Genomic DNA, 12043 nt, shown 5'->3' with positions numbered 1-12043 from the left:
AAAAAACTAGTTAGATATGTCGGTGTGACGATAACTTGACAAATTATTGCATTGCAACCATAAAAATGAGCAATTTAACGTCATCGGGATAAAATAACATTTTTTCAAAATGTGTATCGAAATATATAATAAAAAAAAATTCTTCAATAATTTCATTTTGTTATGTTTAATAACTATTGAAACAGAATTTTGCAGCTGTAGTTGAAGTATGCGGCTGTAGTTGTAGCTGAAGCTGTCAAAACAGCATGCGGCTGTAGCGGAAACTGTCAAAACAGTTGCAGCGCTTCAGCTGTTAAATCTTAGGGAGGTATGCAGATCTGAGGTCAATTTTTGCTTAGTCTTATAACGTAATAAACAATAATCCAGTCACGGCGTAGAGTGGGGTTATGAAGACAGCTCGCAGTTAATAGGGAATAAAAGTGCTCAAGTACACTGACTCAACTAGCTTCAACATAATAATAATAAATATATACCAAATAAATAATGAAAAAATGAATGATCGTATAGTAGTGGCTTTTATTGTGTTATCTTTGTTATAGCAATTGTAAAAAATACAATAGATGGTCTATTGTACGGAGAAGTATAAATTGTTGAATTTTATAAAACATCTTTTCAATTCATAAAAAATAGAGATGTGCTGATCCTTAAATCAACGTATATATCGAAGCAGAGATATGAATTGCTATTATATCTTAATTAAAATTGAATTTATAATCAGTTTTTAATGTAGAACACATCGAGAATACGCATTTTTTATTGGATTTCAGTTAAAAATTTATGTTTGTCTTCTTGATTTGCTAATTTTTTACCGTTTTTATTTTTAATTTCACATTTATTTATACCATATCTTTGTCTTTGATTTTTTTTAATATATTTCACATATATCTGAAATATATATTTCTTTATTTATATACCGTTTTAAAGTGTTGTTACTATTTTTCTCCATTAAACCGCACATAATTTAAAATTCCCTCTTATATTTACTTGATATATTAACTGTCAAACGTGAGACGTTACAAAGGTTAAAAATTAGTATGTTCAGTATGTATTTGATTGATTTGACAGCTCGGACTTCATTCACAGTTGAAACCATTCGCTTTAGGCAGTAAACTGGTGTTCGTCCCTTGGTGTTCTTTGATATAAAAGGTAGCCAGTGCTTATTACTCTCTGCCCACCCATATCAGCCTTACATTAATTAAAATATTTCAAGCAGACAACAAGAGAGAGACAGCAAAAAAATATATTGCCATTCTTTAACTTGAACAAAACCATCAAATATCATTAAAGAACTAGACCTTTAAATATTATAAAAGAACGCAATATAACGTTTTTATATGCAAATGTATAGAAAATTTGCATGAAATATTTTCTTGATTTATTTGTAAGAATGACAAGTTATTCAAGGATATTAAAATACAGAATATTTTTAATTTATATGAATAATTTTTTAGAAAGTTGTGCCCTTTTTCTCAAGAAATGCAGTAATAGGTTTACTTCAGTGGTAACCTGAAAATATATTCAAATTATATAAAAAAATTATTTATATACGAAATGCATACAAAAAAAAAATAATAGTGTTCTAAAAAAAGAACCGAATAAAATACATAAAATATATAATATATCATATTTAATGATACTTAGGACGTGTGCGAATTAGGCTAAGTTGATGGGAAATTTTTTGGGATTTTTGCACAGCACATATTTAGCCATTTATCAACACGTATCGACACATCACTATATTATCGGCACAACTTAGAATTTCCCTCATGTAGAACGCAACTTTGGACGTGTGCCAGTTAGGCTAAGTTGATGCTAAACCAAATGGGAAGTTTTTTGGGATTTTTCGCACCGCAGACATTTAACCATTTATCAATACGTATTGACACATGACTACATTATCGGCACAACTTAGAATTTCCCGCATTTAGAATGCAACTTAGCCTAACTCGCACACGTCCTTAGCCTGATTCGCACACGTCCTTAGCTTATATGAGGATCAACTGTTCAAAATGGTGTATATGGTACGCATAACGAAGAATTTGATTTAAGAAATGTAAGCAGAAAAATTGTTTTCTGCAGAAATTACCGATTAATAATTTTAGAAAGCTTTTTAATTATAAAATTATTATTATGATATATAAAAGTTTATAGTGGACTTAAGCTATGTGAATGAACTCTTTTGAGATAGAGGATTTCAATAAAATTTTTTTGAATAGTCTTAATATTTAAAATATTCTTTAGTTTATTGAAAAAATTCTTTAGTAATTGATTTTAAATTAATATGTTAAATATACATTGAGTTCTATGTTTATTCGTGTTGAGAAAATATATTATTAACGAATGTTCTTATGATCGCAGTTCACTCATTAATTAGTGTCAAATTTTGTACAAAATACATTTTAAAAAAACTTAATAATATATGATAAATGCATTAATTACAAACGCATATATTGAATAGAATTGTAATATAATTTCAATTAAGGTAGAATAATTTCAGTAATTTAAAATTAAAAATTTTGCTATCGATAATCGGTTATCGTTTTCATAATTCCTTGATGTCACATAGAGTTGTCAAATTTACGCCAAAATATCGATTTACCCGCGTTTGACATTCTTGTCGGATGTGTTATTTCGCGAACGCGGAGGGTTTTTAATTTTTCATGTGTAATTAATTCTTTTAGTTGTGCGATACCTCAAAAGATTTTAAAAATAGTTTGAATAATTGAAAGTGAATTTTTGTTTTATTCTGGACGAAATCATGGATAGACGTATGTCGCCATCTTTAATCTTTTCATTGTTTCATTTTTTTTAATAAGCTAATAAATTTTATCAAATTTTTATATAATGTTTGTTAATATATAAATGCAATAATATTTCAAACTATACAAAAGGTTCCCGAAGTATTGAATCACCGCATCGTCGACATCGAAATGGAGGAGCTACTTCTGGTGGTAATACTGGTGGCATGTCACGCCGTGATTATAGGCGCTATAGCAGATCACGTTCTCGTTCTCGGTAATTGTAATTAAATTAAAATAAAGGAGATTTTTACATATGTTGTTATTATTATATAAGTGAAAGAAGTCGCGAACATAACTTTCGTAGACGTTCGCGTTCCAGAAGTCGTGAACGCATTTTACATCGCAGAAGCACCGACAAAGATTTATATCGCGATATAATATACGATGACTATGAGGATGATAAGGGTTATAGTCGCCATAATCGGCAAAACCGTGGTCGCGAAAAGGGGCGTGAATATGATCGAGATACGGACAGAGATAGAGAAAGAGAAAGAAACGACAGAAAGTAAGTTTTTTTTATTATTTTTTTTTCATTAATATAGTAATTTTTTTTTTATTATATTTTACAATAGGGAGACTTCACATAATCGTTATGATGATAATAGAGGAAGATACAATTCAGCAGAACAAGACTTAGGTAGCGAGGATAGTGACGACAGTTCGAATAGTCATTATTACAACAAAACTCCTTCCAGCACTGTTATTGTATTGGGTTTGCAGAAACATGTCACTGAAGGCGATGTATGTTTATAATTAATTGAATTGTTAACTTTTAAGTAAACAATCAGTTTTGTTTTTTTTTTTTGCTTAGATAATGAATGCATTAATAGGCCTGAATATGGCTCCTTCAAATGTTCGTCTTATACGCAGAGTCACAGGTAGGTTTCTTTAAATAGTTTATAAGTTTACATAAATCAATGTTATTTTTTTGGAGTTGTAAGTGTTATATTTTAAAAGCAATTATTGTCGTTTCTTGGTTTGCATTCTGCGGCAATGTACTCAACAGTTGTATACAAAAATTCTTTTCCAATCACAAGCAGAAATTTAAAACTAAAGTTTAATTAAAACTAAAAATTTAAAAAAAGAAACAACATTTTTTGACAAAAACATTTTGTGTTTGCTTCTATCTAAAATTTAGGTGCATCAAGGGGTTTCGCATTCGTCGAGTTTAATACCGTTGAAGAAGCTGTACGTTGGATGGAATTAACCCAGGTATCATCACTTGTTGCTCATATACATAAATACATATTCAGTTTTACATATATAAATATATATGATTTATCTAAAACAAATTTTTTGTATCATATTGAACCTTACTAACAATAAGTTTTTGGCAAATACGTTGAGCTAGAGCTTTGTTGAGTATGGCAAAATTTGTTATATATCATAATACTATAATTCAAATTAATATTAAAAATGATTCCATCGATTCAAATATTAAGTTTAGAAGTGAAATCTTGGTACTTATTAGTTTATTAGTTCAATCGTTCATACTATATAGAGTGTACCATATCGTAGAATATTAATAACTACATATGAAATGGTAGGTAGGTAGTGCTAGATGAGGTTATCTGTACCTATATAAACTACACAATTCTTTTTAGTTCAAATTTAAATACTTATATTTAGATTTTTTTAGTTAGTGTTATATATCACAAATGTGTTATATCGGTACTTCAATTGTTCCTATTAATTATTTTAAGCAATACTTGTTTTCTTAAAAAAATCTTCATATGGTTCTGTGCAAAATCAACACATATTATGTATATTATTTTATTATGACAATATAAATATTATCATAAGCTCATGACAATATATTATCACAAGTTGTCTATTTGAATTGTAAAACACAGCTGTGTTGAAAACAATTTTTCTTTGTTACTGATTTTTAATATTAACTAACTAATCAAAAATTGTTAGAGACTTCTCGTTCTTGTTTAATTTGATTAGATAGCCATAGCCAAGAATATGTTTAAATAATGTTGAGAAAAGAATAAACCTTAAGAATAAAAGAACAAAAATTTTATTCAGAAAAAATTTTTATTGAGATTTTTGTTATTTAAAATAAAGTCTTAAGACATGAATTCCAAAGTAGTTAAGCGAATTAATCAACTAAAACACTCAAATATAGAAACAAGTCCTAACTTTCTATGTATATTAAGCACATTGCATGATACCAAAATTACAATACACCAAAATAAGCAATGAATGTGTGCACAACACGTTGCGCTGTTTTATGCTGAAGCAACGAATTAGACATCAGTACCGGATTCTATTGGAAGACATTCATGCCCTGAATTAAATTTTATACAGTGCTGATTGAGAGCAAAAATTCAGCTGGTGATTCTGTAGTCTATGGGAACTTAAATAAAGAATTGTCATTTATATGTTTTTCTTTTTCTTTTCATTTCTGTTTAGGGTACTTTGGTTCTAAGAGATCAAACGCGTGCTCAGCTTCAGTACAGCCATTCAGGCAGACGAGCTAAGAAGTCTGATTGGTATTGTGGAAAAGTAAGTAATATTTGAAATATTTATGATTCAGCTTTTCTAAACAGTTAATGCCTATAAACTTATTAGAAAAGCTTTACATTAGTATTTGGGTAATGATTCCGATTTCTCTGCATACCCATTTGATAAGAGATTTATTTTGCTATAGCGAAACAGCTATTTTGAACAGCTGTTTTGCTATATGACAATATAGTTTAGTTTTGTAAATCTTGGACTCAGTAAAAGTTTCTTAAAAGTTAATTAAATTTAAATTTAAAATTAAATTTAATGGTACGTCTTCTTGTTTATCCTTGGATATATAGTAAAAATAAACTAATAGTTGGGTTTTCGCTCTTTTTTTAACTAATTGTCCTTTTTTTTTTCTATTTTTTTTTCTACTTTTTTTTTCTACTTTTTTTTTCTACTTTTTTTTTCTACTTTTTTTTTGTTCTTTTCTTTTGTATTCTTTTTATTTGTTTATTTTTTTCTTTTTCCTTTCTTTTTGTTCTTTTTCCTTTTTTTTTATAAAATTTTTTTTTTTTTGTTGCTGAGATCCCACTAATGATGGGACAAACCATCGTCGAAATAGTGTGTCCTAATCCCTACATGGTATAAAGACTAAAATAACCTCTCTTGAAGTGACTTATTCCCTTCAGAACTGCTTTCGCATTACTTTGAGGAGAATATCTTTTACGTTGGTGTTTCAAGCTATGCTTATTTGATCATATTCTCGGTGTCTACCCTATTTATTAGCCTAGTTTCTGTGTCTTCTTTCTAGATCTAATCTCTTCGCTTTGGGGTCTTTAATCACATATGACTCAATTATTCACCATTTCTTTGAGTTCGTTCTCATCTTCTTAATTATATTTTCGGCATTTATTGATCCAATCAGGACTTGTATCATTTTTCTTAACGTGAGCCACCTGTTTCAGAAAAAGCAGGTGTGCTTTGTGTCCTCATAGTTTCCGTTGACATAAATGCGTTAGATGGCGTGTGTGTAGCCTTTTTTTTTTTTTGATGTAATCAAACTAAAAAGTTTGTAGACGACTTGATGAACTGTGAGTTACTGTCTAAAGCACCTTTACTCAACAGTGTGTATGAATACATAGCTAATCTAATGCAACAAGAGTTCCATTGAATTATTTAGGTTATTTTACAGAAGTATAGTTTGAAAGCCAGTATATCTTCCGGATGAAATATGTATAGCATTTGTTTTAGAAGAGTGCAGATTTAAATTACTGTGAGGATCGACGGAATTAAACAATTCTTGCGTTCTGTCTTTAAAATAATTTTGCACTCTCTTCATTCTCAAGACTGTGGATATCTTCATTTGTGATATACCATGGAGCTTGCAGCATACGTCTCAATACAATATTGTGATAAGTTTGAAGTTTTCTAATGGTAGATGAAGCAGCATTGCCATAAAAAAGACAACCATAGAGTGGTTAAGTTCTAATTACTTGCTTATATAGAGTTTTATTTTTCACATTCAACTTTCATTGTATGATTGTATGATATCGCAAGAAGTGGGTTATATCGGAATATAACGTTGTGGAAAAATTTACATAAAATAGCTTTTTCTACCAAAACATTTTGTGGACCTGTCTGCATAATCGGATTTGCGCCGGTTTTAATATTAAGAATATTTAAATATTTTGCTTTTATTTCAGTGTGGAATGTTTAATTTTAAACGTCGCTACAATTGCTTTAAGTGTTACGCATCAAGAGAGGAAAGCGAGAAAGGTGGCGATGGCAGTGATGAAGTTAGCAACATCCTTACGAAAAGTATATCACTAACTAATAACAAAAATCTAAGACCTTCATTTTTAAATCAATTGCAAAATTTTAAAATTCTTATAATACGAATTTAAATAATTTAAAATCCACTGAAATTCAATGCAGAAATCATGTTACGTAATTTGGATGCGCTCACTAACGAGGAAGGTGTTCTAACTGTAATGGAACAGCATGTTCCGGATCTGGCGAAGAAGATAAGCAAGATTTTGGTTAGTCGTGATGCTTTGACACAGACGTCACGTGGTATTTGTTACTTAAATTTTGAAAGTCTCGTGGATTCAATGAATTTGCATAATGCATTAAATGCAATTGAACCGCCACTGGAGATTGACAATCGCGAAGGTATTTTCATAAGTCTGAGTAATGCTGTCGAATATATATATTAAAGAATTGCATGCGCTCTTTTCATTAGTTATTGTTAGTTATTGCATTGATCACGAGAATCGTCAAATAGTGCCAAAAAAATCTGGGTGCGAAGCTTTGTCAGGTACAGCCACATCTGTAGACTCAATGGGCGCTTCTGGATCCAGTGCCATTACTCATTATACTCTAGCAGATGTTCCGCGTCTTGCTGAGTACAGTGCTGCCTTGTATGCATCCACACCAGCGGAACAAGCTCATTACTTGCAATACTATACAGAATATTATATAAGCGAAATAAATAAGGGTAGCTTTAGTAATTTGCCAACCGTCTCGCAAATAAGTGAGGCGTCAGCGAATTCCGGAGCTGCTGTGGCCCTGTCTGCAATACAAAATAAACAGAAAAAAATGAACAACATTGAGACAACAGCAACACAAGCAGCAGCTGCTGCAGCAGCCGCAGCGGCAGCAGTAAAAGCAACTATCGCTTCAAAAATTGATACGCCCAAGGGAAATGATGGCAAAGTATATCGTAAGTACAAATATTTAATAGGTCAATTATGGTAAAAGAACTATTTTCTTAAATAAGATATTATTTTAATAGAGAACATCTTGAACAGTAGTGAATAACAAGAACAAAATCTTATTATTTGTTCGACATTGGGTCAGTTGGCTGATGAACACTGACTCTGTGCTTCAAATTTGGCAGGGTATGAGTTCAATCGGTGGTACTCTGAGCCTCAAAAATTTTTTTGCGAATAATAAAAATATAAGAAATAATTCCAAGATGACTAATGATGGGTGATTAGCAATACTTGAAACAATACTTGAAACTTCCATGTTGAATAACTACCATAATACCAAATCAATCATTTAGAAATGTATTTCCTTGATAAATTTTCGATAGGTCAACCTCATAAAATGTTTTGCAAATCAAATTAATGCAACTAATTAGAATTAATTAGATAGATTGACTTAAATAATAGAAATCAAAAAGATTTTTTTTCTGTTTAAGCAGAAATTTGATAAAAAATTTTTTTAGACGGCCGGCACATGAATTATTTGTAGAATATTGTCGTATGGAAAATTTTTTTAGTTTGTTATGAATGTTTCTTAAACAAATTTCTACGTTTTATTAAAATTATTTTTAATTTTTTATCACAATGATTTAGCCACGCCCGATGTAACATTGTATCAATATGATGAAACTTCTGGTTACTATTACGATCCAACTACTGGCTTATACTATGACGCACATTCTCAGTATTATTATAATAACACTACTGGTGCTTATTTATATTGGGATCAACGTAAAAGTACATATGTATTAGCAACACCGGCAGCTGCCGCAGCTACTATTGAAGAAGTCATTAAACAGGAGGAGAATAATAAGACTACCAACTCTGCAGTAGAGGATGAATCGAAAAAAGACAAAAAGGATGTCAAGCATGACAAAGTAAAAGTTGCTAAGAAAATTGTGAAGGATATGGAGAAATGGGCAAAGCAACTAAATCAAAAGAAAGACTACACAGTCGTGGCAACACCACAGCCAATTTTACCAGCAAAAACTGAAGATCAACAAGCACGCTCACAACCAATCGCCTCTAGCAGTAGTGCATATGCGGATGTGGGCTTCTCAATTTTAGAAAAGAAAGATCGTTCAAAGCTAACAGAGTTTGTGTCTACAATAAATATCAATAATAAGCTTTTATCTGCATATGGCGGTTCAGATTCAGATGAAGATCATTCCGTAATGTCCACTTCGAATGTTATTGGCAAATTACAGAAACCTGGAGTATCTAGTGAAAGTGATTATGTTGATTTTCAAAAACTTACCTGTTTGCTTTGCAAACGGGCTTTCCAATCATTGGATATTTTGCAAAAGCATTTGAAAATGTCAAACTTACATAAAGAGAATTTGCAGAAGTATAATTTATCTCAAAGCCAAGCGGAAGGTGATGCGACGTCTGCTGGATTATCGTAAGTATATATTATCCTTTTATTGTTTGTGTAAATGATATTATGCCATAAACGAAAAAAAAAAAATTTCCAGCAAAGTTGTATGTTTTGCAGTGTTGTTGTTGTTGCAATAATCTACTTGTGTAGTCCCTTTTGTATGTGCTGGACGGCACTTGGTCGTCGAATTCGAAGAGTAGCTGTGTGAGCATTGTTTTTAAATCCGCTGCCACAGCTGTTTCTGTGGTTGTAAGGCCAAATTTTTCTAGTGACAATATGCTTCTTGCCAAAGAACGCGACAACCTTTGCAGATTTGACTCAGCCAATTAAGTATAGCTATCCTGAACAGAAACATTCGCCTTAATAAATGGAAGAAACATTTAGGTAATTGCGATCCAAAAATGATAAATTGTGGACGGCCACTAAAGCATTATCTAACCCTTCACAATTTAATAAAAAGGTGATAACATTTAATAGGATCACCTTTCCCGGTCCTAGCATTGTGCCCAGCAATTTTGCTGGGCGCAATAACGTGTTAAAAGCGCTTGCAGGTTGCTCATGGGGTAAAGACAATAAAACCCTACTGAATATATAAAAATCAATGGGAAGTCCTATTACGGCCTATGTTGTTCCAGTATGGACCTCACAACTCTGCGTGACGCAATGGCTGAATATTTATTCATGTCAAAATATGGCATTGCTTATTGCGATCGGCTGCCATGCTTGTGGTAAAAGAGCACAACCAACTGCTGTCCCAGCAGTATTTCCTTGTGCGTTATACAGATGGACTTCCCACAATGCTAGTAAAGCTTAGTAAAGCCCTCCATCCAAGACGCATCCGTTGATCCTTCTTTTCTTATCACAGATATATTGACACCTTTTGCAATGGAGCTAACATCAGTGAGGTCAAATATAAACTCAGACTTACAGCCTTTCACACAGATACAGTATTCTCGTAGAGACCAAGGTTGACCCACAACAATGTTCTCAACTGGTCGACGCTTAACATTTTTCAGGAAGAATGACGTCTCTCCCTTGCAGCTTGGTTTAGTAAAATTTTTAAAAATTTCGCACATTATGTTTTATAAATAACACATACAAATATTGACACATCACAATGCATGCATATATATATCTTGATTTTTAGTATTGTAATTATTGTTACTTATTTTAGATATCGTGATCGAGCTAAAGAACGTCGCCTTAAATATGGGGAAAGTGATCCACCACCGCCAAATCGAACTCGTGAACGTTTCGAAACGGAGATAAAGAACTTAACATCTCGTCAGATGGACGCAACACCATCAATGCCTATAAGTTCAAATAACGTAGGAAATCGGCTTTTACAAAAAATGGGGTGGTCCGAGGGTCAAGGATTAGGAAGAAAGAATCAAGGGCGTACCAATATTATCGAAGTACGTAAAATGCATTAAAGTAAATTTTAAAAATGTTTTATATAAATATATTTATATTAAAAATAGGCTGAAGCCAGGTCAACGACCGCTGGATTGGGTACTAAACCAGGCATTGGACCTGGTGACGATTATAAAACTTATATTAAAAAAATGATGAAGTCCCGCTATGAATCTGTATGATTTGTGTTATAATGTTTGTTATGAATATTTTTAGTAATAAAAATAATGTAATTAGCAATAAGTCCACATAGATAATGATATATATTATAGGTATAATAGGTTAAATCATTAAATTTATTAATTGTATAATATGATCAAACACTTGATTGTAATCTGTATGTGTTATACATTATTACCGCAACATATTTCTTTTCATAATCATTAATTTTATTGTGAAGGGTAAAGCACGAAGGTCAAGAAATTGAAAACTAACTATTTATTATATATAATTATATAACATCTATCATTAATCAGTGGCAAATCATTTGACAATGATTTCAAAATGTTGTCATGATTAAGATATTTGGAGGTGTTGCGAACATTAGTGAATTGCAACATTGCCAAATACCTATAATCAGTCGTCTTTTAAATTATTTCTTATATTTAAATATACGTTAATAATTTTTTTTGAGACTGCAAGTAGCGAGGGTTGCATCGGTACTCTGAATTCGTTTTACTCTAGATTTACCCCTAAAATAAGTTCTTATTTTTACCGATAGATCTTGATTGATTTTTTATTGCCCATTCCAGTAAAGTTTGACAATATAAACATTTTTAAATAAATACTGCAGATACACCAATCATTGATCGAGTTTGACAAATGGAAAATGCACCATTTGCTCGTTATCCCATTAAGATATTTCCAAATTTATGACAAAAATTTATTTGTAACAATTAAGTATTTGCTTGACAAGCAATAAAATTATTCTTAATTTGGAGCGCACTTAATAAAGTGCTCCTCAAGTAGTCCCTTTTAGAAGTCTTTCTGAAGCTTAAAGTTGCACCAATCGTACTCATATATTATTACACAGATTAAGCATACGTTTTTGAGTCTTACGTATGCGCGAGTTTGTAAATGTTTTGTATTTCATATAACATGTAATCATAATTTATTATTTATGTTAAAAACTATAAAAAAATAGGAAAAATAATTAAAATATAATTATTCTTTAATAAATTTATAAGATTATTTAATAAAACATATACAAAAATGAATGTAAATTATCC

General features: G+C 31.1%; 1 protein-coding gene across 1 annotated transcript; it reads left to right on the top strand.

Moving 5' to 3' along the window:
- Positions 1–2491: 2491 nt before the first annotated feature.
- On the top strand, positions 2492–11441 carry LOC119688968 (RNA-binding protein 5-A). The gene is made up of 13 exons (XM_038103672.1): positions 2492–2768; positions 2892–3015; positions 3076–3306; positions 3374–3542; positions 3613–3679; positions 3940–4013; positions 5220–5312; positions 6959–7073; positions 7191–7427; positions 7498–7977; positions 8618–9425; positions 10576–10816; positions 10883–11441. The coding sequence occupies exons 1-13, from the start codon at positions 2759–2761 to the stop codon at positions 10994–10996; spliced, it is 2763 nt and encodes a 920-aa protein (XP_037959600.1). The 5' UTR covers positions 2492–2758; the 3' UTR covers positions 10997–11441.
- Positions 11442–12043: the final 602 nt, after the last annotated feature.

Source organism: Teleopsis dalmanni, chromosome X (assembly GCF_002237135.1).
Source record: "Teleopsis dalmanni isolate 2A chromosome X, ASM223713v2, whole genome shotgun sequence".
In the NCBI taxonomy this organism is placed as follows: Eukaryota; Metazoa; Arthropoda; class Insecta; order Diptera; family Diopsidae; genus Teleopsis; species Teleopsis dalmanni.
The sequence above is the reverse complement of the archived record's forward strand: the minus strand, read 5'-3'. Positions and strand labels throughout refer to the sequence as shown.

Coding starts and splice junctions, on each gene's coding strand:
- LOC119688968 (XM_038103672.1), top strand. Junction 3,680..3,939: donor TCTTATACGCAGAGTCACAG/GTAGGTTTCTTT, acceptor TCTAAAATTTAG/GTGCATCAAGGGGTTTCGCA. Junction 9,426..10,575: donor GCGACGTCTGCTGGATTATC/GTAAGTATATAT, acceptor TACTTATTTTAG/ATATCGTGATCGAGCTAAAG.